General features: G+C 38.2%; 3 protein-coding genes and 1 pseudogene across 4 annotated transcripts; 2 read left to right on the top strand and 2 right to left on the bottom strand.

The window, feature by feature from the left end:
• The first annotated feature begins 155 nt into the window (after positions 1-155).
• On the top strand, positions 156-2,589 carry LOC121755918 (protein PALE CRESS, chloroplastic-like). The gene is made up of 6 exons (XM_042151366.1): positions 156-386; positions 460-654; positions 1,100-1,186; positions 1,394-1,444; positions 1,527-1,706; positions 2,098-2,589. The coding sequence occupies exons 1-6, from the start codon at positions 189-191 to the stop codon at positions 2,329-2,331; spliced, it is 945 nt and encodes a 314-aa protein (XP_042007300.1). The 5' UTR covers positions 156-188; the 3' UTR covers positions 2,332-2,589.
• Positions 2,590-2,736: 147 nt separating this feature from the next.
• Positions 2,737-7,944, bottom strand: LOC121755929 (annotated as a pseudogene).
• A 1,322-nt stretch (positions 7,945-9,266) lies between these two features.
• Positions 9,267-10,843, bottom strand: LOC121792687 (EID1-like F-box protein 3). The gene has a single exon (XM_042190735.1). The coding sequence runs from the start codon at positions 10,841-10,843 to the stop codon at positions 9,986-9,988; it is 858 nt and encodes a 285-aa protein (XP_042046669.1). The 3' UTR covers positions 9,267-9,985.
• Positions 10,844-16,266: 5,423 nt separating this feature from the next.
• On the top strand, positions 16,267-25,033 carry LOC121755896 (protein HUA2-LIKE 3-like). 2 transcript variants are annotated; one of them, XM_042151344.1, is made up of 12 exons: positions 16,267-16,683; positions 17,972-18,048; positions 18,831-20,795; positions 20,884-21,337; positions 21,715-21,823; positions 21,941-22,047; positions 22,154-22,338; positions 23,379-23,736; positions 23,836-24,295; positions 24,380-24,538; positions 24,678-24,727; positions 24,803-25,033. In XM_042151344.1, exons 1-11 carry the CDS (start codon positions 16,561-16,563, stop codon positions 24,698-24,700), a joined length of 4,020 nt encoding a protein of 1,339 aa, XP_042007278.1. In that variant the 5' UTR covers positions 16,267-16,560; the 3' UTR covers positions 24,701-24,727; positions 24,803-25,033. The 2 variants fall into 2 exon arrangements, with proteins under 2 accessions (XP_042007278.1, XP_042007269.1); XM_042151335.1 differs by having other exon boundaries at positions 23,331-23,736.
• Positions 25,034-25,637: the final 604 nt, after the last annotated feature.

Below are 25,637 nucleotides of genomic sequence, written 5' to 3'. Positions count from 1 at the left end.
ATTGTCATAAACAAAATTAACATCAAATTAAAAATTTACTATATAATTTTAATTTCAATTTCAGTATAATTCAGAAAACAGTCTAAATAAAATATAGTATTATATAACTACAATTTCAATAAAATATTAAAGAAAATCACGGTGTTTAGGGATAATATAACTGAAACCGGTAAAACAGAGACGAAGAAATGGAGGCAAAATTTTTGCAGCTCCTAACATGCTCAAGCTTGAATAATTCATGGCCGCTATCAACATTTCCCACACACTCTTGTTTCAATCGCAGCTTCTCTCCTCGATTATCCGTTGCTAGCTCAATTGCACAGAGATGCAGGAAGATAGAAGAGCAAGATTACATACCTGGCCTCCCTAAAGAGTACTACGATGATGTATGTATTCGCTCCGTTTGCTCCACAATTCAATTTCTAGGTTTTCTCAATCTGCGCGCGCGCGTGTGTGTAGGAATGGCAAGCTAGGCAGAGGGAAAAGACGAAGGAGTTTCACAAGAGGCGGCAAGAGGAGGACGAGGAAGAAGAGAGAAAAGTTGATGAGTATCGTCAAATCGGATTGCGCCTCAAAAATTATCGCGATGAAGATCTGAGAAAAGCTAAGAAATTGGTCTCCAGCTTCATTAGATCTGCTGAAGAGGTCGAAGAGGTACTATTTTCTCTCTCGCAATAGCATAAATTTGGGGTTTTAGGGTTTAGAGAGAAGCTAATTTCGAAACTTGAAAAGTCGAATGTTATCTCAATTGAAGGGAATTTAGGGAAAAAGAGAGGTATATTGTTGAAATTGTGGAGAAAAGTTGCATAGAAGAGAAATGGAAGGAAGATGAGAAATTGAATGTGCTTGTTTCTTATCTTATTAGTAATTGATTATTGAATCTGCTTCAAACCAATGCGTTTTACCCGAATCTCCTCATTCCAGTAAACTGTTGCAGACGAGGTGTATATGTCGCTGCGAAAAACTGATTTCGTGTTCAATTGTATTCATTTTCCAGTTGCTTCTCAAGAATTTGATTACCTTTTTGTGTTAGTATTTCTTTATTTGTGATGTTAGCTATTGTTTCGAGCTAGTATCGGATCACACACTTTCACTGCAGAGAATTGTGGAAGCTGCTGAGAAAGGCGAACTCACTGAACTGGTTCTTTTGGTGATATGGAATCGCCTTGATCTTGCTCGACGTGATGTGAGTTACTGTGTCCCAATGTCTATTAATGTGAATTTAGATGTTTTACTTTTTAAATGAACACAATACTTAGCATGGATTGATAAAATTTATGTTGTTGATATGTCAAGGATGATGATGATGATTCCCAATTTTGAAATGGAGATAAAATGTAGCAATAATTTAGTTGTTGAGATTGGGAGATTTAATCATGAATATTTATTTCAGGAAGAAAAGGATGCCATTAGAAGTCTTGATCTCTTGTACAGGAGGGTTGAGGTAACTTCACTTCTCATGTTCTGTGGTTATTGGACGCAGTATTATTTTGTCACAATTGTCCGAATTATTCTCTCGTTCTTAGACTGAGATCTTGGTGCGGGAGGCCACTCCAGCGATGAGATTGTTGAACGAGATGTTGAATATGTACGATGGATTCAATCACGACGGGTGGCTCAAGGCGTGCAAGAAGCTCATGATCGAAACCTTTCCCAGAGAGGATCCTTTCAGCATCCTCGTACCTGCTGGATTCGACCTTGATAAGGTAAAATCACTCGCCTCGCCTTTCTGGTATTAGGTGCATGTTTCCTCGGCTCACTGTCTCCAACTTCCACCGTTTTCCAAAATGTATTCTCAGTTTTCATTTTCACTTCAAAGTTTGATTTTGTCCCGCTTTACATAATCCGGCATCAGAATAATCAGTCACCTTGCCGGAATCTGCAACATTCAATAGTATACTCCGGTGAGGTGATTCATCATTTTATCATCGGATTCTCTAAGGCGGGTCACAAATCAAACTTTTTCCAAAGTTGAGGTTTTTGAATTGAAAAGCGTTAGTTAAGGTATTTTTTTTGTAAAATGCTGAAAGTTGCCATATTCTATATTTGTCTTGATTCTCATGGTTTCTTTCTTGATAACGTTGGCTGTTTATTTAGCATCACGGGCCAATGAGGCCAAACATTGAGGCTGACGATGTTCTTCTAAGGGTCGATTTTGTGAGAGAGGTCGATGTGTTCCTCCAGGAGGTGCGGTCCGAGCACCAAAAAGCCATGACTTCACAAGCTCTGGACCCGGAATCAGTTGCAAGCAGGTTGAAATGGCAGGAGAAACAACGGGCCGTTGATCAAGTGTTGGCTCTCTTAGAGCTGGCCGTTAATTTGACGTGGTAGCTAAAGTTTGGAGTTGTCGAGCAAATGCAACAAGCTAAAGTTGAGATGCATCACCGGTGTAGCTGATCTTCCAAATACATGAGTCGAGTCCAAATCGTCCAAATCGGGTAAAAATGCCACTTTGATGTCGTTGCTGCGATACACGTCAGCTTTAGTATGCCGGAAAATTTAACGTGGATTATTAAGTGAAAAATGAAGTATTTAGCTTGTAAGACGCTTCTCCATTTTCCTTCTATCAATAGGTCAGGATTTGAGTAATCTCGATTAACGGGATCGGGTAAATGAGAAATTATTATTGATCCTTAAAAAAACGAGAATAGATTAAACGCGTCATTCTTAGTAAAATTAAAAGCTCAAACATGTATATTTGACCTTATAATACAAAGTTACACGGGGCAATGAATCACCCAATAAAAGAATATGAATTTACGAAAATACAAACCCCCTAGAAACTTGGGGTTCTTCTCAATCTAATACAACACGGGGAGTAACCCTTCCAGAATCAGGTTTACTGCCACCACCGCCGTCCCCGCCCCCGCCACCGTTCTCCCGACGTGAAGTCCTCTTGGTGGTGACAAGAGGATTGTTCTCCTCCTCGTCGATAAATACCGTTCTCTCGGCCTCAACGGGCTTGAACACGGGATGTGTGTAAGCATCGTGTAGGTATGCTTTCAAGTTCAAGTTTGGCTCCGTTGCCTTCTCCAACGTGTCCTTGATCACAGCATCCTGTATGCACCACGAAAAGGAAAAAAACGCGCGGTTGTAAACATGGCTCGATTAACAAGAAGCTGGAGGTGGATGGAAGTCGAATATACCTGCAGCGGGAACTTCACGAATGCAGATTCGAAACGGCCCTTACAAAACCGATGAAACCAGATGGTCAAGGCAGGGAGCACTAGTAACACCGGAGTTGATTTAGAAACACCTTTTCTGCTCAGCAGTCCCATTAGAAGCAGCTGTGACATTATCAAGCCTATGATTACACGACGGTGTATATCTAGCCAGAATGAAGCTGCACTCTCGTATTTCTGATCGTATACGTTTATGATCTGCGTGGGAGAACCAGACCTGCTTTTAGCAGGTTAGAACTAACGAGGGGTGGTCCCAGAGTGATACGAGCGTACCTGGTGGCGGAAAACCAGATAAGCGAAGGCGAAGAAGACGATGATGAAAGGAAGGATGAAGGGAGTGACTGTTGCATATACGAGCCCCAACAAGAAATACAGTTGTAATTGATGCCACCGGCATCCATTGCTTCTTCCCTGTCCTTTTCGGTCTTGACTATGAATGTGTTTTTCAGGTGGAACAGAACGAGAGGAACTATTCGGAGTACCTCTGCAGCAATCCCGGCCCAACCATCAACCATGATGTAAGTAATAAAGAAGGTAGCTTTCATTGGGATGGCAACACCCACTGTTCTCGGGATTCTGCAAGGCAGCAAAAAAAAAGGGACTCGTTATTGATCGAGCAAAAATGAACTTTCACAAAACAACTTGCTAGTTGATTCTTAACAATGTGTATGGATTGCAATTGCAAGCTACAAGAAGAGGGTAAGCAACGTACTCTGATGGTGCCTGGTTGAGGAATTTCTGGAGCTGCTCGAACGCTGCTCCTGTGATGATACTTCCGAAGAAGACGTTTACAATTATGAGCAAATGGTAATTTCCAGCTGTTCTTCGGTCCAGAGATGAAAAAGAGGTGAGACCTTCTACTTTGGACATTGACATGAGAATTGTGGGAAGAAGAACCAAGAATATCTTCAAAGCAATGCCGGGAAGAAAACCTTGAACAACGGATTTGACCCTTTCCCTGAAGGGGAAAGGGTCAAATATTATATCATGGTGCATGCTAAAGGAAGTTATGTGCAGAAGAAGGGGGGTAAATCATGGTGCATGCTAAAGGAAGTTATGTGCAGAGGAAGACAAATATTATATAGAGCTGAGCTCACGTTTCGATCACTGGTTTGAGGAATGGAAAAACCTTTCGATGCCTTCAATGCTTGCCATGGATTGAACAAATGCTATATGGATCATAAAAAAGAAGGGGAGGAAAAACATAGCAACAGCCATTAGCAGTCTTTTCACAGCAAGCTCAACATATGGTATTGCAAGATTCTCCCAGTAGACATTGCGTGGCTCAGGCGAACATTCAGTCAGCCAGATGGTTGGATTGCTTGATTGTTGTGTTTGAGCACAAACAGCTGCTCCCCATCTAGATCAAAATGAAACAAATGCCGCCGGAACTATCGCATTTGGGTCGCTCATAACTTTCTCTTTCAGCAGCTTCCTGATCCAGTGTGAAAGGGAACAAAGAAAAGAAAGAACTTAAAGATAGGTCATTGAAGTACTCTTGTTACTAGGTCACTGTAACTATCTTCTTTTCCTACTAATCGACGATAATCACTTAGGTTACTGAAAGATCTCAGAATTTGAAACAACAACATATTTACATAGCATGAATCAAGCAAACTATAATGGAATAACAACCTAGCATGGCATTATGTAGACTAGCAGGCTTACTTCTCCATTTATCTTCTCGATTTCTTCTGTGTAGTAATCAATGGCATCCACGATTTCTCCCCAAAGCCCCCAAAAACCTTTCTATAAACTAAGAAAATATGAGATGATAAGTTCATCTATAGCATTATCTTCAAAGTAAGAAAATTACGTGCAAACGAGTTACCTTTGTTCTTGGCCTAGCTTTTGGGTTTCTCTCATATCTTGTTTGATAATAAGTTCGCCAGTTGTGCAAACCTTTCCTTCGTCTCAACCAAAGTGGCTAGCTTATTTGCGTTATATACAACCTGAACCAGTTATCAACAAGCAATATAGAGTTAAAAGGTTGGAATCAAATGTATCCGGGTCAAATTGAAATAAATTGAAATCTGCTAGAGCATTGACTTTATGATTCCCTTGATGTAGAAATAATTTTGTTTTATAATTCCTAGGATCCGCGCAAAGAGCAGCTAAGATGGTTTGAATCCAACTCTTCACATCTAATTTGAACAAGTTCGGGTTTTAAAAGTGCCAGACCTCTCTCCCTTAGGCTCAGTTCTCATCATTAATCAATATTCTTGTCCAAAGTCTGGTGAACAAAAAGAGGATATGCGTGTGCGTGTGTGCGTGCACATTCCCATAACTTGTGAAATATAGCGGCATACTGAACACGCACCTGATGCATGAGATAAGTATCAGCATGATTTACACAAAAGAAATGTTCCACATGCTCGCTAACTGATTCGTCAGGATCTGGGGGAACATTTCTCACTAGGACCTGAAAATGAAATGGCAAGTGTCATCCACACATCTTATAGCAATAGAGTGTTAAAATGGAGCCCAGGCTCAAAAATTCACATTTTAAGGATCAATTGGTAAAGTTGTCGATCAATATTTGTAATAACTTATACATAAGCATCTATGGATGCAGGGAGCATAGTTTATAAACTCACAGTGAATTGATCTGGCCGACGATTTTCAGCAGCTAAGAATTCCAACCTCTTGGTCATTACAATCTTGTATTCTCTGTAAAGGGAATAACACGTCCAAAATGTGAATACATATGCCATTGCAATGTGTGCTATGAACCTGACTGGGAAAAAGGGATATCAGCTTTACTGAGTAGTATTTACCAGATGAAATAGCATTAAAAATTATCAAAACAGTGTTTGTTGTCCTCCTTAAGCATTTCATAGCCCATAGATCTAAAATACATGAATATATCTAGTAAAATAAAACTAGTTCTCACCTCAAAGATCCTGAAGATACATTAGATATAGAAAGCTTGTCGATGTTGCTGTACGTTATATCTTTTATTTTATCCAGCGATTCTCCAGTCCAATTACATAGGCACCAATACAGCAAATGCAAGGAAAGTAATAGGAACAAAGATTTTCAATCTGCATTTGAAATTTCTTCATCGCACTGATGTTCAAGGACATTAAAGAAAAAGCATAGAATGCTGGATTTGTAAATTTGGATAATACTAGTACTTAAAAAGTAATTGGTGTCTTTAACTGTTTTTCCCTTCAAATCTATATCAATGTACCAAAGTAATAACCTCAAATCTTATGCACTTACCCAAGAAGATAAATCCTTACGCACACAGCAGCATCAAGTCCGGCATGCTCTATCAGCTCAGGCTCTGGCATTCTTAACGCCTCAGGCATCCATTTCCAAAACCTTAAATATGTTCTGAAATCTAAGTTCACAAACTTTTTCAGCGCTCCCGATTTCTTGGGGCTCTCTCGTATGCCCTTTTTGTACCATTTTGGAAAGTAGACTCTATCACAAAACGGTTGGAGCCTTAAGAATGCAAAAGCCAGAAGAAATGCCAGTGCAGCTAACAGATTGATGGAAGCTGCTACGACAATATCTTGAACACTGGCCATGCTCTTATCAAACGATCACCGATTAACTCTGCTCGAATGAGATGAATGCCAGATAGGTGATCAAAGTTGCCTCAATAATATAAAGAAAAAAGATAACATCGAAAAGTTCACTATTAATCGAAAACATTCTTGCTTGCCACTTACAATCTTTTAGAAGCTTGTTGATCAGCTAGACCAATCTCTGTGAGCTCCTAAAACATGTCGAATACCACATCACAGGCCATTAAATCATACTACCATAAATAACCTGAAAAAATTAAGAAAAAGAATTACAAAACAACTCCAGATCAGAACTATGATACTGTACTAGCAACCTCTTATGCGGCACACATCTCATTCTACGAAGAACAGATCACAAAACATAGGATCAATGCTATTATCCCTCTAATTTCAACGAAAACTCAAAGCATTACACCATAACATCCTACATCAATGTCTCGAATCATTCGCTCGTTATCCAGTATCAGAAAACAAATAGTATCAGCGAACAACCAAAAGCTAATTCAAAAACATAAAAATCAAGCAAACAAATAATCAAACGCAAAATGTTCGCATATAAACAAAAAGGAGAACACATAACTTGTTTCCGAGCTAATTGCGGAGCCAAAACGAAGTTAAAAATAACGCTAACAGAAAGACTGATGATAAATTGTTGTGGTTGAAATGTTTAGAAATGTAGAGGAAAATATTACTATGATGCCTCTTATGCGGCACGCAACTCATTCTACGAAGAACATATCACAAAACAGAGGATCAATGCTATTATCCTTCTAATTTCAACGAACACTCACATCATTAACATCAATTCATTGAATTTGCTCGCTATCCGATATCAGAAAACAAAATATTCATCGAAAAAAAAAACTAATTCCAAAACTTAAAAAAAATCAAACGCCAAATGTTCGCATACAAACAAGAGGAGAACAAAAAACTTGTTTCCGAGCTAATTTCGGAACAAAATGAAGAAAAAAAATAACGTTAAGAGAAAGACGTGATAAATTGTTGTGGTTGAAATGTTGAGAAATGTGGAGGGAGATATTACCTATATTGATGGAGAGGAACGGTCTACCTAGTCTCCTCGGAGTCGAAGAGAGAGGAATTATGGAACCTAGGCGGCGGAGGAGGCGGAGGCGGAGGCGGCGAGGGCAAGGGCGGCAAGGAGAACGCGGCTCTTTTTTTGCTTCCCGATTTTCTCCTTTTCTCAACACACATTTGTTATTTCTCAACGTTAATAACTGCAATACAACCAGCATTTTCAAAATTTCAAATTACCATTCTGCCCCCTACTCCATTATTGGAATACTTACAATAATTTTCATGATTTATTTTTATATTGCACTGTCCACGTAAAATAGTCTTGGTAGTAGTCGTCACGAGTTTTCATACGAAATTTTAAAGCAAATGACATAGAGATAAAATAATTAAAATATTATTAATAGAAATGTTTCACTAAATTTATTGTTTTGATATTCAATCTAATTTGTAGTAGTTCTTTATAATACTACCTCCATTCATGAAAATAGTCGTTTTTTCAATTTGGTTCTTTACTAAAACTAGTCATTATTTATCTGTGATAAGTTTTTATACTCTACAAGTGTGTCTCATTTTACCTTTAATAGTAGTTTTGAATATATTTTTTTTTTAATTTATCAATTTTATATTAAAACTTATATAGTACTAATATATTACTAAGATTATGTAATTGCTTTTGGCCGCTGAAAGTATTCAATCGATATTCTATTTTTGAATATTTTCTCATGGGTTAAATTCAAAGTCTTCTATTTTTCGTTTCAACCACCCCTGCTTTTGGACAAAAAGTTGGTAGTTATTATAACGATTGAAATATATATTGTTTGAAATTAAAATTTCGAATATTAGAGATAGGTACTTCATAATTCAAATTTTATCGACACCTTTTTCTTCTTCAAATAGCTATGTTTTGTAGATTGTAGTCGTGTGTATCACATCTGCCGTGTGGAAATTCTAAAAAATTCACATTGATATTAACTAATTAGTCTTTAATTTGATGATATCAAAGCAAAAGATGATTATATATTTATATTATATTTGACTAATTCTTGAAACAACATTGTCATTTGTCAGAACTCTCCATTTGGAGAATTGATGCGTCTTTGTTTTACGAGTTGTAATAATTTCATAACTAAAAAAGTGCAACAGTTTAACACTTATAATTAAATATATTTATTTTATTTATTGATTAATGCATATATATACATAAAAACAAGTATCGGCCAATTCATGATGAGATCTTACTTGAAGAATAAGTAAAGGCAGACATAATTAATTTGTATGCTTCACAAATCTCAACTATAGTCACATTAATTGGAATTAAAATTATTGTAGCTTCCTTTTTGGGAAAGCGTTCCTATTTTTTATTTGATATGCATTTAACATTTCATAAAAATATAAGCTAATTAGTGCAAATAAACATGTACTATTAAGATGTCACTTAAAATAACAAATTCCGGTACAAAAAAAGTGAGAATTGCAAGAAAAAAATTATAAATTTTGATTACATTCTGATTATATTATAACTTAAAAAAAATCATCAATTTTATAATATATTTCAGTTTTCTGAAGAGTCAAGAATATAATTTGGATGAAATTATATTTAATATAACATCGTAAAAACTATGCAAGGACGATATTATCAATGAATTTGATCCATTAGAGACTTAATACATAATTTAAATTTAAATATGCTACTAATTTGTTGAAATATTATGTTAATAACGTCTTATAATTAAAAATCAGCGTATTTTGTCCTAATAAAATTAAAAATTAAGTTTAAAATTACAAAATTTGACTTTTTTCACAAATTGCCTTGAATACTAAGGCAAACTTATTGATGCATGCAACACATGCAACGCATATACAAAAAGGTGAAAAATATCAGTAAACGACAAACCGAATAAAGCGACTAAAAAAATTTCTCAGTAACAAAATAAAAATATCGAAATTCATTCTACTCCTACTAATTAGAAATTTAGAACTAGAAATTTCCAAACTCATAGTAATTTTTAATCCTACAAAAGATATCCCCACACCGATGCCAGTGAACATTAACTAATTAAACTAATAAAATTTGCATTTCCGGTTTAATATTCTACTAATCCCGATTAATTACGTATTAATTGCGTCAATTATTACCGTTGTTAGCTCGACCGACGTAATTCCGATCACCGTCGTCATCTTCCTCTTCCTCGCCGTCGGAGGAGAGGTGCACCGATTAATTATGTAATTGCATCAATTATTACCGTTGTTGGCTGAATTGATGCAATTCCGATCACCGCCGTCTTCATCGCCGCTGCAGAAACTGCCGTCATCGTCTTCCTCCTCATCTCCGCCGTCGTCGGAGGAGAGGTGCACCAGCCAGCAGAGCCCGTGGAGGTGCCCGTTGAGGCACACGAAGTACTCCACCGCCCCGTCGCCGCTCGATCCGAGCTTCCTCGCGGCGGTCCTCTGCGGAATCAGCCGCGCCGCCGTCATGCTCCACACCCTCGCCGCGCAATACGGGCACCGCACCCCCTCCTCGAACCCGATCTGCCTCGCGATCAGCCGCTCCCGCGTCCTCGACTTGAAAAATGACCGAAACACCCCTCTGTATATCCCCACGACGTCGTTTCCCCCTCCCTCCGCGTGCTCGCACGGGTCGCTCACATAGAGGACGTCGCCGCGGCAGCTCCTCGCGAGGAAGCTCCGCCCCGACGTCTTCGAGAACCGCGACTCCCCCGTGAAGTGGCCGCGGAGGGGGCGGCCCAGGCGGAACTGCCTCACTGCGGCGGATGCGGACTCGAAATCGCATCCGCCGCAGAAGAAGAGGAGCTTGGCGAGGGCGGGCCAGCCGCCGATGATGCGGCTGTTGGTGGCGCCCTCGGTGAGCGCCGCGATCATGCGCGGCGCGCGGGAGATGCAGAGCTCGCGCCACAGAAGGCGCTTGGCCAGCGCGCGGAGCTTCCAGCTAACGGCCGCGACGCAGCACAGCGTGCGGATGTCCCACTTCACGTGCTCGAACACCAGGAACAGGACTCGCTCGTTGACCAGGCCCGAGTTGGCTGACTCGCTGAGTCGCATCACCTGACTCGAGCTCCCCCACTCGCCCATCACGTAAACGACTTTGCCGCGGCGGTGGAAATGGAATTTATAAAAAGAGGTGGTGGGACGAGGGGCACGTGGTGGGTTTGTATTGGACAGTAATACACGCGGTTGGAGATTAGTGGCGGGTGCATGAGGGAGAGAAGAACATGGGAAAAATCCACCTTGTAAGGGGTGAGCGAGGGACACGTGGATTGAAAATATCTTTTGAAGGTACACGTGTCGGATTAGGGGCTAATTACGTTTCTTAATTTGGATTTGGATTAAATTATATTCCAACTATGTGCTGTCGGATCTTGGTAGAGGATTGATTATTCTTAAAGTTGATAGAATAAATAAAATTTTAGAAAGTGTTAAGATGGATTCAATTATTCAAACTCAGTTTCAGAGTATTATATTTACTTTACCATTAAGTTAATGCCCATATCCTACAAATTCATTTTAAAAGAAAACATTACTTTTTCTTCTATTTGCCATACTAAAAATATTGTATACAATATTCCATGGGTTTAAAAAATTGACTAGGACGAAAGATTTCATATGAATCTGTTTGTCCAAGCATGGAACACTACGAAAAAGTGTAAATTATCTGAAAAAACATGAAATTTGGTCCAAGTTCACTCTATTTACATTTTCACAAATTAGCCAAAAAAAGTTATGAGATATTTATTTGTTTTCAATTTATACAAGGCAATAAAAATATGGTTACGTACGTGTAAATATTAATGAAGCTTTTCAATCAAACGACATTATCTTGTATATGAATACGCTATAATAATTTAACTCAATATAAGTGATGTCTACATATGATTCATCGGATTCCATATTCGATATGATTATCTAATTTTTTTTATGGATTCCATATTCGATATGATCATCTATTTTTTATGCAATAAATGAACAAATTCTAATTTCACAATTTTTTTTTGCTAATTTAAAAAATCAGAACTTATTAGAGTTTGACCAAATATTGTGACTCCTTAAACAATTTATCCTACTAAGAGCATCTACAATGGAAGAAGTAAATAGAGAGTTAAATAGACATGACCATATTTATCTCTCCTTCATAAGAAATCATTATAGGGAAGATGTAATTTAGAATGTACAATATTATACATTTTTTTTATTGCAAAAGGTATCTTTACCTTTTTCTTCACACAAAAGATAAATAATTAAATTTTATGTTTGCCTTTTAATTTACTTTCTTCTTTTGAAAATTATTAGAGAAGATAACTAAGAAATATACATTCTTAATTTACCTTTTCTATTAAAGAGGCTCAATAACATAAATATTATTTCCTTCGTCCCTGAAAATTTATCACTTATTTTCATTTTGGTTAGTCCCTAAAAATTTATCACCTTTCAATTTTACCATTCTTTTTGTAGTGAATCCACATTCCACTAACTCATTTTCACTTATTTTATTATAAAATTAATATATAAAAGTTCAACTGACTTTCTATTATATTTATTAAAATTCATACCGGATCAAATGGTGACGAATTAATAGGGACAGATTGAGTACTAGTAAAATTTAAATGAAGAAAGCATTAAAATGTGTGCCCAAGTGGTTAATGAAAAACCTTCCCATTTAGGGAAAGACACAAGTGGGATGTGGGCATCTGCTCCTTCCTCTTCACACGAATAGAATATCAAACTTTTTACTACTAATATTAATTTTGTTGCCATTTGTCACTTTCCCTTTGTGCTTAACACACTTACATTGTTAGCTAGTCTTATACTCCTTATTTAATGTCATGACCAAAAAGCCAACACCTTTTTTGATATGGACAAGTGTTTCTCAAGAGGTAGCAAAATAAGAATCTTGGATTTGGATTGAATTGGGTTTTGTTGTGTACTATAATCAATTTTTTAGTGTATTTGTATGAATTATGAATTCATGCCTTCGATATTATGTCATCACATTTATATTTAGGGGGAAAAAGATAAACATTTTAGGCAATTGGGAATTGCATATTACTATAGGCCATGTTAAAGTAATCTCCTTTTTGAGAAATTTTATTTAAAGTGATATTATTGACAGGCGACAGCCCATTAGGATTCGATACATTAAAAAAATATTTGGGTTTTAATTTTTTTGGGGAATGGAGTATAATTTGGAGTACGTAGTAAGTTGTTACAGTTTGTATTTAAAAATCGTCTCATCTCATTCACACTATTGTCGGTATATCAATTTGTAAATTCAAAATATTGCTCGGCAGTCGGCACATACAAATTTAGAAATCCGGTCACACTTTAATTACTTTTGAATATACCCTCTTTCGTTTTCTTCGTTGTTAAGTTTTGTTAGTATATCACTATTTTTGTGGATTCATATTGGATGTATATACCGACTTTGAAGGCGGCGCTATAGTAAGTATTAGAGCATGCGCAGCGGTGGTGTCCGTTGCCACCGCCGTCCGTGCCAGTGTGGCGTCCGTTGCCACCGCCGTCCGCGCCACTGGCACGGACGTCATCCGCCGCCACTGCGCTCGCGCCGCTGGCACGGCGTTGCTCGATGTATCGAGCACGTCCGTGCCAGCGGACGCACACGTGGCGCGCTCCCATTCGTCAACGGCTCGACCGTTGCATTTAAACATTTTTTTAAATTTTTTAAAAAAAAATCGGTTTTTTATTAAAAAAACCGATAAAAAAATAAAAAAAAATTTCACTTCCCCAAAAAAATATATCCGTTTATAACAATTTTTTACACCTTTTTAATTTTTTTTTTTCATTTTTTTACCCCAAAAATACACACTTTCATCTATAAATACCCCCAATTTCACCCCAAAAATTCACATCAAACTACACAACTCTCATCATCATTCTCCAATATCCATTCTCATCTCCATTTTCTCATATCCATTTTCATCTTCATTCTCTCATACCCTACAACATCACTATGTCCCGCCAAGACGATAAGTCGATAACCCTTCGGGCTCCCACGGTTGGAACCCCGAATGGTTCCGTTCACAACCATTTCCTAGTCCGGAAACGGAATATTCGGCCCCTCCTCAAACCCAAGATTCGGCCGTTCCGGGTGGCTACCGTCCATACCCAATCGACGACCAAGGTGCCTCCGAAGGGCGCTACGGGTGGACACCGGAGCCTAGGCCTCGCGCCCCTTCCCAAATGCCGATTCCTCCATCTCGCGCCGGTGTCCGCACACCTTACTCACCGGCGGAGATGGAAAGATTGTTCAAGGCGTACTTGGAAATCTCCGAAGATGCGGTGGTTGGAACGAACCAATCCGGCGATCACTTTTGGTGGCGCGTCTCTAGCCGGTACAATGCAAACCGGCCGCCCGGAACGATCGAGCGCAATGAGAGTATGGTGCGCAACTGCATCGGCTGAGCCAACGAAGAAATTGGCAAGTTCAACGGCTATTTCATCCAGGAGTCCCGGAATGCCGGGAGCGGCCGAAGCGAGGTCGACATCATCACCGCCGCGCTGAGCACCTACCAATCCATGAACGATAAGTCGTTCAAATATCTTAACGTTTGGCAGGAGACGCGGACGCACCCGAAGTATAAGGGAGGCATAACATCCTCCTCTAGCGGCTCCTCCAAACGATCAAGGTCGGTAGCCCTATCCGACTCCGGCTCGGAAGAAGTGGCTAGCCAACTCGCCGGAGCTAACTTGGGTAGCCCCGACGCCGGACCGAGCGGTTCCCAACGCCGCCCCCAAGGAAGGAAGAAGGCGGCGGCCAACCGTCGTCGCGGCTCGACTCCCGAAGCCACTCCCGAAGCCGCTCCCGCTCCCTATGTGCCACCTCCACCCCCGAACAACTCGCTGTGGATGCTTTTAAGCCAACTCAATATGGCCGATAGGTCATCTATGACCCCCACGCAACTTGAAACACACGAGACCATGATAAAAGGTCTCCAAAAACAATTGGGGTTGATCCCGCCGGATGCGTAATCTTATTAGGAGTTTAATTATGTAATTTTTAATTTTTAGGATTTTAATTATGTAATTTTTAATTTAAGGAGTTTAATTATGTATTTTTAATTTTATTTGTAATTTGTAATATTTATTATGGTTTTTAAATGGATTTTAATATTATGGAAATGTTATGTTTAATTGAATTTTATATTAATTGTGCTCGTCCTTGCGGAAGAGCACAGTTGTGGGTGTTGTGCTCTTGCCAGAGAGCAGGCATGAATTGTACCGTCCGGGCCCACAACCGTGCCGCTGGCAAGAGCACGGTTGTGGATGCTCTTATACTCTATCCGGCCCACAAAATTATGCACTATTTTATTTTTAGTTTATCCCACCACAATATATACTTTTTAATTTTAGAAATTATTTTATCTCAAATGAGAGGGACTTATTCTCCATAATTATTTTTTCTCTCTACATCTCTTACTTTATCAATTTTATATTAAAATTCGTGCCAAACTTAAAGTTCATATTATTTTGAGACGAAAGAAGTATTGTTTATATTACATGTTACCTTAAAAAGTACTAGGAAGATACTCCCTCCGTCCCAGCCTAGGTGAGACGTATTCTTTTTTGGTACGTCCCAACAACCTAAATGAGACGTTTTCTTTTTTTTTTCAACAATCAACTCACTCCTCTCACCTATTTTATCATCACATCTCTCCTACTTTATCCTCTCTTGCTTTATTTTCTCTTTCTCTTTCTTACTTTTTCTCTATTTCTCTTTCTTACTTGACTCTCTTTCTTTCTTTACTATCAATAATTGAATTCACTAAACACCACTACCTAAATTCTTGTGTTAAAATAAAAACGTCTCACTTAGGTCGGGATGGAGGGAGTATTAAAATTTAGCGCTTCTCTTATTACAATCGTGACACTTTCACATTCTTCTTCTTCTTATTATTATTACTATCGTGCCACTTTTAGTAGAATCTGAAAAAACTTGAAATCTGGTCAAAGTTCACTCTATTTACACTTTCACAAATTAGCCAAAAAAGTCGTGAGATATTAATCTGTTTTCAATTAACACAAGTCAATAAAAATACGGTTACTTACGTGTAAATATTGATGAAGCTTCTTAATCAAACGACATTATTATTTTGTATATGAATACACTATACTATCATTTAACTCAATATAAGTGATGTCTACATATGATTCATCAGATTCTATATTCAAATATGATCATCTATTTTTTTTATGAATTCCATATTTGATATGATCATCTAATTTTTAGTACTATTGCATGTGCATATCGCATGAGATACAATTTGAAATATTTGAAATTACAAATAATACTTACTAAATTGAGTATCACACACACACACACACACACACACACACACAAATTTTTCCGATCAACAAATAGAAACAGTAATGGGCCCCAAAATTGGACCTATATGTAAATGGATTTGGGCCGAAGTCCCGTACGTTTATGGTAACGCAGTATCTACAGCGGCGCACGTTAGCACAAACGCCTTCACGAAAAGAAACCAACACATTCATATCTGTTTTCTCCAATTATCACAGCTTTCCTTCAACAAAAACTCTCCCAACACCGTTGTCTTACTACCCCAACCCCACGTTATGTGATGGGGATTAGGGTTCAGCTCACTGTACTCAATTATATATGAGTGACGAAGTTCTTATTTTGCACTCAATTTCGTTTTTGGAAAAATAATTGGCGTTACATGCGATAATTAGAGCAGGATGCTAGGGTTTTATGTTGTTACTTGATTAGAATTGTTGAATGTGTGGGGATAATTAGTTGAAGTAGTAGTTGAATGGCGCCGGGCCGGAGAAAAGGTGCCAATAAAGCTGCGGCAGCAGCTGCCACCCGGCGGGAGTGGAAGGTAGGCGATCTTGTGCTTGCTAAAGTCAAAGGATTTCCGGCTTGGCCGGCGGCGGTATGTCTTTAATTTTCCTTTTTATTGATTGATTTAATTAGTTTTGGGGGGGGGGGGTGGATGTTTAGCGAGGCTGTAGTGATTGGTAGTTGTATTTGTTACAGTTTTGGATTTTTTTTTTGGTATCTATGAATCTGATGTGATAGTTGTAATTTTAGCATTGTCTCTAAAGAACTTGAGAAACGTATTTTGCAAGTTGTTTTTAAGGAATATAAGAAGAATAAGATTGGATTGGATTACTGTGAGTTCTTGCCTTCTTGAGATTGGATTGGTCTACTATTCGTCTAGCTATTAAGTGGCTTCCTGGTTGTTGACAGCACTGGAGTATAGCAGTAGTATTTGAATTCTGGTAGGATCAGGTTTTTGGCATGAACTTGTGGGACCATACCACCCAGGGCGTATTGGGATGTTAGTTTAGTTTGGTGTAGTTTAGTATGTTATCAGAAAAGTTTATCATATATGACTTGGTTATATATATAAGCATCATAGTAAAGATTTTTATCTGCCGTTTGTTTCAAATTTCCCATTTAGAATTGTATATAAGCATCATGATGACATTTATTGACATTGATCAAATAAATGTATAGTATAAGATATAGAGAAAGTATTTTGGTTATTGTATATTCTTATTATATTTGTGCATGGTACCCTTGTTCATTCACCTTTAGGCCCCAATAGACGCATAAATGGATTTGACATATCTAATGGTAGAGAGTAGAGATGATCTGGGATGAGAAATAAATGCCTCCCCATTGATTTTACCATGCCATGATTCATGCATCTTATAGTTTTCTTCTTTCAAATTTGGAGAAAGGAATGTAACTTTTCAGTTAGATCATAGTTTTCTATCCTATATGGTTCAGAGTTTTGTGGGTTTTGGGAATGCATGAAGGTTGCAAGCCTGAGCACAAATCGTGTATCCTTTATACATCTTTCCAGTATAATAACTTCTCTTAATGAACTTACCAAACTCATTCGCACCAATTTTCTGTTATTAGATAGTATAGGTGGCTTTGGTGATTTACTATATAGGGAATTTTGTTTATAGTAGGCTTAGGCTCCTATTGTTTTACGGAGCATGCTTTGGATGGACATCTCACATGATTCACATATTTTACCAATTCGATTCTCCACAAATAATTTTTCTTTGATGATTCGGTTTTTTGATCTGAACATTCATGGCTTAGACAAATTTTTTGGTGAAAAATTCCCAACTTTTTTCCAGGGGAGCTATTGAAAGTTTTAAAACAATGCTGACTGTGTGTTTCTCCCAAATTTTCCATGGCAGGTGAGTGAGCCAGAACAGTGGGGTTACACTGCTGACTCGAAGAAAGTAGTAGTACATTTTTTTGGTACTGAACAAATGTGAGTTATTTGCTTTCTCAGGTTATATTGCTTTTTAATCTCTAAATTTCCCTCTTGTTCTTCAGTTTCCCTTTTCATTGATTTATGAAATCCCTATTCTGATAAAACTATACTTAATAGAATGAATTAGAATCACTCAGTGAGCTTTCTTTATTTGGATTCCTATTCATCAAGTTTCCGCAGTACGGTTGTAAATTGCTTTGCTTTGTGTATCCTTGTTGATATTAATTTAGCACATCACCTTTTAGTGCCGCCCTCATTCTTTAACTGCATGTTTACTATCTCTGTTACAGATACATGCATCGACATTGATGTACTTACAACACTAATGGTTTATAATGCATAAGCTATGCACGATTCAGTTGAACTTCTATAAAATAATAATAATGTTGAAACCTTGAAATCGTGTTAGTTTAGACAGACATTAGTCAGTTGGGAAGTTAATTTTTATTGGTTTAAAGAGTGTTTTGCTGATTGAGCAAACATAATTCTGACGAGTCTAGTCATTTGTCTTCCAGTAATGTAGGTATCACATTCCTTGAACTAGATTAAAATCTAAATTAATTGTATATATATACATGTGTGTGCATGTGTGTGCAAATATATAAATGATATCCAATTTTGAATGGTAGCCATTAAATGGAATTATACTTTTTTTTTCATTTGTGTTTAATGCCACATTAGAAGTGCATGCAGATAGCTGATATTATGGCTAAATTATTATCATGGCCTATGTTACTGTTTATGATCCTTCCTTTCTTTCTGAAATGGGTCTTGTGCAGTGCTTTCTGTAATCATGCTGATGTAGAAGAATTCACGGAAGAGAAGAAGGCATCTCTAGTAGGAAGACGCCACGGGAAAGGCACTGATTTTGTCCGAGCAGTGAATGAGATAATAAATTGCTTTGAGAAATTGAAGAAACAAGATAAAGTCTCCAAGACTAATGATACAGATGGAACTAATATAGCCAATGAGAACAGAGATAGACCTTTGACTGAATGTGTTAAAGATGATGCAGTAGTAGTTACAGTTAAACAACTTTCTACTGGGACCACTCATGATCTGAATTCTTTAACTGAAGCTGCTTTAGCTGCAGCTGCTGAAGATGCTTTGCAGGATGAGGACATGCAATTGGACGAGATACCTTTTAAAAGGGTGTCTACAGAAAAACCTATATCTGCAACTTATTTGGCAAGGGACCAATCCGATGTTTCTAGGAAAAGTGGTGCAAGGAGAAGGAAATCTGTCCCCGTGTTGAGAAGTTCATCAAGGGTAGCTGCTAATAGACCCCAAAGTACCCTGATACCTTCTACCATCAACACTAGGAGCTCTAGATGCTCAGGTGCAAATGTATCAGATGATAGATCTTTTAGAAGAAGTAAGAGGATTGTGAAGTCAACTGATGATTCTGTTGGTGAGGATGTTGGCTCGCTTGCTTTTGTATCAAGTGATAACCTTGAAGAGAGTGATTCTGGAATTATGACTGGGGACTCTGACACCCTTAGTAACAATGATGACTCTGGTTGTAAGCCAGTGGGATTGGAGCAGCCCTTCACTGAAAATACTGAGGGGAACAGTGAGTTAAGCAATAGCCTTGACTTTCAAAGTAGCAATATTATCGTTAAGAAAAGAAGGAAACCAAACAGAAAAAGACACAATAATGATACTGTTGAAGCAGCTAAACCTGATGTAGTAGCTTCCGATGCAGGAATGCTGAGAAATGATTGTGTTTCCCCCACTTTTAGTGAGAAAACAGCCCAAAAGTATGCTAAGGATGATGGTGATCAACACTTGCCTCTAGTAAAGAGAGCCAGAGTTCGTATGGGGATTCTATCACCAACAGCGGAGGAAGAAGTCACTTTAGTACTTAAAGAAGAAAAAATGTCTGAAGCTCCTGCCAGTCTTGTTACAGAGTCCTCTGAGCATCCAAGTCTCCAGGTAGACGGTGCTGACAAGGAATTCGTTGGAGAAGGTCCAACCTTTTCATTTCTATCACATGCAAGTCTTGTGAAGCCTATCCTTTCTGTGACTAGAAAGAATTATGTGGATGGGGAAGCTGCTTTACCTCCATCTAAACGCCTTCATCGTGCCTTGGAGGCTATGTCTGCTAATGTTGCTGAATATTCTGAACGAGCTTCAGATTGCTCAGCAGCTCCAAATATTCAAATAAATGCTCCCTCTTTGGAAAGCTCTGACCTGTCAATGGGAAAGAGAGCTAAGGTTGAATTGGAATCGGAATCGACTGAGAACCTAAGAAATGGTGACTCTCTAGTGCATGCTTCTGAGTTCCGTATAAAGTCGGAGGCAGAAACGCCGAAAGGTGATTCAGAAACTAAAACTCGTGGTATTGATAGCTCAGATCCTGTAGGGTACAGAAGTTCAGTTGAATGTGTAGAAGGTGCTGACAGTAAACGAGTAAAGTTGTGCATGTTAAATGATCTTCCTGTAGAAACTGATGCTGAACATCATGTTAAACAAGATTCTGTTAATGTTAGTGAGCAGTCCACTCATCTGAACTGCAACACAGTCGGTACAACAATGTCTTTTGCCAATCACTCCAAGACTGTATGCTCAGACTTGAAAGAAGTTGCTGAGACATCTGATCCTGATATTTCGCAGATGAACTTAGATTCTAACTATGTGGAAGGAAGTGCTGGTTGTTCGCCTAATGGTGACACCCGTGTCCAGCTTGATAGTGCAGATGGTAAAGGTGATGAAACAAATAAGTCAAACCACGACAGTAAGCGGTAAACTTTTACTATCTGTGTCCAGGGTTTTTGGTTTCTTGATTTAACTAGCTTTATAATGTTTGGTATTTCATATTTGTATTTTCAGGACTGAGTTTCTGGAAGAAGCATGTTCAGCATCTTTGGGCTCAAGTGTTGTGCTCTCAGATGATACTCCTACAAAGGTTCTGAATAGCAGTCATCGTCATTCTATACTACATTCCGCTTCAACATCCTATGACCACGTAGAAGATAGAACGGTTTCAGTCGCTCAGTCTACCTCATCAATGACTGATGGGGCAGATGGTGCAAAATCATCTCCTCCAAGTTCTTCCGGATGCAACTTAGGTTCATTAGACAATAATAATGAGCATAATAGCTCTTCCAGTACAGATGCCCCGTTGCATCTGGAAAAGACTAAACTTGCTGGAAAATGTACCAGCAAAGGGGAATCTTTGTCGTCCTTTCAAGCAATCATTAGATCATTGACAAGAACCAAAGAGAGCATAGGCCGAGCTACACGGATAGCAATTGACTGTGCAAAACTTGGTTTTGCAACTAAGGTAGATTTTTCTTATAATGCAGAGCGTTTTTTGGCCCCAAAATTTTCTAACACGTGCTTTAGTGTGAATAATTTGCAGTATTAAACTATTAATAGCACCCATAGGATTTTTAAGTTAAGTTCTTCAACTATTTATATTAACCTCAGTCTTTTTACTTGTCTGTGAGCAACCAAATTCGCGATGTTATGCATTCTGTGGTAGGTGCTTTGATTATCCCTATGTCCCGATTCTGTTATTGGTCTGCTGCATGACTTGATATAACAAAACATGTAGCTGATCTTTTGTGAAATGGTTTGCTTGGAGATAAATGCTGTTAGATGTTATAGAGGGCACCTCCAGTGGGAGTTTAGTGATAACTTTTCCTTTTTGTGATCTAGGTGGTCGAAATACTTGCCCAAAATTTGGAAAGGGAGTCGTCTTTGCGGAAAAAGGTTGACTTGTTTTTACTTGTTGATTCTATTATGCAGTGCTCCCGAGGCATCAAGGGTAAGTTATTTTAGTTTTATCCTTGCAGTATGATTGCAAATTGTGTAACCTTCTATGTACCTCATTTGTGGTTATAGTATCATGCAAGATATTTATACCGAATCATATTGCTCTCAGGTGATGGTGGTGTTTATCCATCTGCAATCCAGGCACTTCTACCCCGATTATTATTAGCTGCTGCTCCTGGTCGTAGCTCTTGTGAAAATCATCGACAGTGTTTGAAAGTTAGTGGACTGATTCCCAACTGTGCAGCTATTTGACCTTCTTATCATGATTCTTTACTTGAGAAAACTATTCTGTAACACTCCCCTTTACTCTGTTGATGGGTAGGTTTTGAGAGTGTGGCAGCAACGAAAGATCCTTCCTGAATCAATAATCCACCACCATATCTGTGAGCTTGATGTCATTTGTGGTACGGGTTCATATCCTCTTGTTGGCTCCCATCGACCCTTGAGAAATGAAAGGGCTTTTGATGATCCTATAAGAGAACTGGAGGGTGTGGATGAGTATGGAAGGTAAGTTGGTTTGGTTGCAGTATATATAGCCTATATCTTGAACATATTAAAGTGGCTTTATGTGATCAAACTTTTTTAGATTCTTGCCGCACTTAAATATGGTAGATGTGTTGGTTTGGCTGCAGTATGTATAGCCTTAATTTGTTTATATCTGCGAATTTAACAGTTATTGGTGTCTCTGGAAGTTCCATTTTGATCGGGTTTTATTAGGTCTAAAGCCACAACGATACGTTATTAAGATACTAAGTTTATGAATCTAGTATTAATTGGTTACATAATTTACATTTCAAGTTTCAAGTTCCATTTTCCTGTAGTAATTGGCTTTAATTTTGTCCCGAGTCAGAATTAAACCTGAAGACATGTTTCAATTTTGTGATTAGCTCTTATACCACACTTTATATAATGATTGTTGTATATGTATGTATGAGGTTTTAATCTATGAAAAACTAGATTTAAATACAGAAACGCAGAACATATCATGCGTAGGACATTTTTTGGTCATTTTTAGTCTACTTTTAGGTCATTCTAACAAAGAATGACCTAAAATGATCTTAACATGACATTAAACCCAAATCTTATAATATGACCTAAAACTGCTTAATTATGACCTTCCATGTTTTTGGTTAATTATTGACCATTATATCATCTAATCCTAGGGCCAAGATTTGGGCTGCATTTCTTGATTTAAATGCATACTTGTTTTGATCATCTCCCTAATTGTATATGTGTATATATTACCTGTATGTAAAAGACGATAATGTTATGCTATATAAGATGGATACCGTTCCACCACTATAACTAGTTGTAGAGGGAAAACCATGAACCTTATTTCATAATGTATAATACCTATTGAATTATGTACACATGTAACGTATGTTGTAATCTAACTAATAAAATGAAGGTTTAATCTTGTGTTTTTAAATTGGCTGTTGTCTTTAAATATGATGAGAAAATTCCAGATTATTACTAATCTGCTTCATTTTTTTCTTTAGCAATTCAAGCATTCAGCTTCCTGGTTTCTGTATGCCTCATATGCTTAGGGATATTGATGGTGGAACTGATTCCGATGGAGAGGGCTATGAGGCTGTTACTCCAGAGCATAATGTTAAAAATAGTGAAGGAGAGAATACTCCAGTTCCAGCAGTTGATAAGCGCATCCATATTTTGGAAGATGTCGATGGCGAGCTAGAAATGGAGGATGTGATTCCATGTTGTGAAGGCGAAATTGCTTCCACCAGTAATATTACTGGAGCAGATCAGACGATACCAAATCATCAATCCGATAACCATTATGAAGCACCATTTACCCCTCAGGAATCTAAGGATGGGGCACTTACATCTGCTTCATTATCAAGTTCTACTTTAACTTGCAAGTCAAAGCCTTATTCTAGTCGTCAGGTTTCTTTCTATCCTAGCTTAACTACAACTGCTGCTACTTTGTTGGATGAGTAAGTGCTGAAGTTATTTACTATCGATATGATATTTGTGCATCTGCAGGAGTACAAGAGAAATTATCATGCCAACAGATCAAATCTGAGTATTGTGGCAAGAGTCAAGCCAACGGCTACTGATGCTGTGCGCCATTATGTTCGTGAAAATAAAGACTTTGAAGGCCAGAGGCATAGACAGATGACCGATTCTAGTAGTGTGTGTTCGTATGGCGATCGGCCTACCTCCCATGTATCTAGTCGTGCTTCTTATAGCAACCGACAAACTGATTCTCTCAACAAGGGTTTTCATTTGCGACCTCCTCATCCTGCTCCTTCAAATCGGTTTTCATATATCCACGGACAAAGGATACAAGCACGGAGGAATACTCCACCATCTTCACATTCCAATAGATATCACATACGCGATGTAGATAATGGGAACTTCTATAAGGTTCGTGGCAGGAATAAATTTGTACCACATGACAATATTGGGGAGTGCTGGAGACCTCCATTTCCGTCAATCTCTGGTAAGTCCGTTTTTCCCTGCTTGCGCCCTAATCTTATTGTCACTCCTTATTTATCTTTTCAATACAGCCTTTCTTTCTCTCCAGGTCCATGCTACCCAGATGATCGTTCACCCATGCCATACTGCAGTCCTCCTCGTGAGCCGCCATTTCCCGACAATAGATGGAATTTCCCTCCACGACCCATGAACCACAGGCAATTTAACAGGTCATCTTTCGAAGGTCCTGTTCCTGTGGCAAATAGAGGTATGCAATCTATCCCCAGATGGCATAAAGGTTAATACTAATTTACCGAACTTTTTTAGACATGCATAACAATTGGCACTTTGTGAAAGTTCGACCTGAACACTACGCTCTTACCTTAGTTACCGCGTTTGTGTTTTAGGTCCTTTCTGGAGACCAAGATAATATTTCCGAGACAGCTGCTTCGAACTGGTATTATTGGTTGACAAGCTGTTTTAGTCAGTCTCGTTATTCGTCTTTTCGCTTATTATGTCGTCTCTTTGTTAGGTTGGATATGTTTCGAAGCCGTGGCTCTGACTTGCCTTAATACTGTGAGCAAGGAAGAAAAAGAGCATGAGATTTCATTCAATTGTATATATGCATTCAGGGGCTGACAGTGTTTACAAATTTTGACCTAGTGTTTGCATTTTTGTAGGATTTGAAATTAACATTGAAGTGCCTCTCTGTAAAAATGTCTGAAGCTATTGATATGTGATATGCCAGTATATAATTTCCTAAGTTGATTTGTCTGAATTCTTATGCTCTTGAGTGGGTTAGTGTGATTAAGATTGACACTAAAATAGAGAAATTTGTATTTCTTTAAGTCAGAGTGGTTAATGGTTATGCTTTTCTACTCTATTTCAGTGTATTTTCACACTAATCAAGTAGTTAGAACTTTGAAACTAAGGCCTTTTTTTACATGATTAATAATTATTTCATATTTAATTTCATGATTAATAATGATTTCATAGATAATAATCAACCATCCTGTTATTTTGTTCTACTTAGTAATGATTATTAAAAACTATCTAAGTTAGCCTCTTATTATGTCAAACTAAGTTATCTTGTTCTACTTGGTCAAGAATCATGATTATTTCGTTTATGTATGCGTTTGTCTTTCAATTTTTTTTATTCTAAAATTTATATCCATTGTTGGGTTGCGATGCCGCTGATCTCACACACGTAATCGAGAAAATAAAGCACGCAAACGATATAACGTGGTTCGGTGATAAACCACCTACGTCCACGGAGAAGATGACCGGAATCTTATTGATGAACTCTTTACAATTACAATGAACTCACACTCACACTCTACCGCTCACAACCGCTCGCTATCTTGAGA

Source organism: Salvia splendens, chromosome 1, assembly GCF_004379255.2.
Source record: "Salvia splendens isolate huo1 chromosome 1, SspV2, whole genome shotgun sequence".
Taxonomy (NCBI): Eukaryota; Viridiplantae; Streptophyta; class Magnoliopsida; order Lamiales; family Lamiaceae; genus Salvia; species Salvia splendens.
The sequence above is the reverse complement of the archived record's forward strand: the minus strand, read 5'-3'. Positions and strand labels throughout refer to the sequence as shown.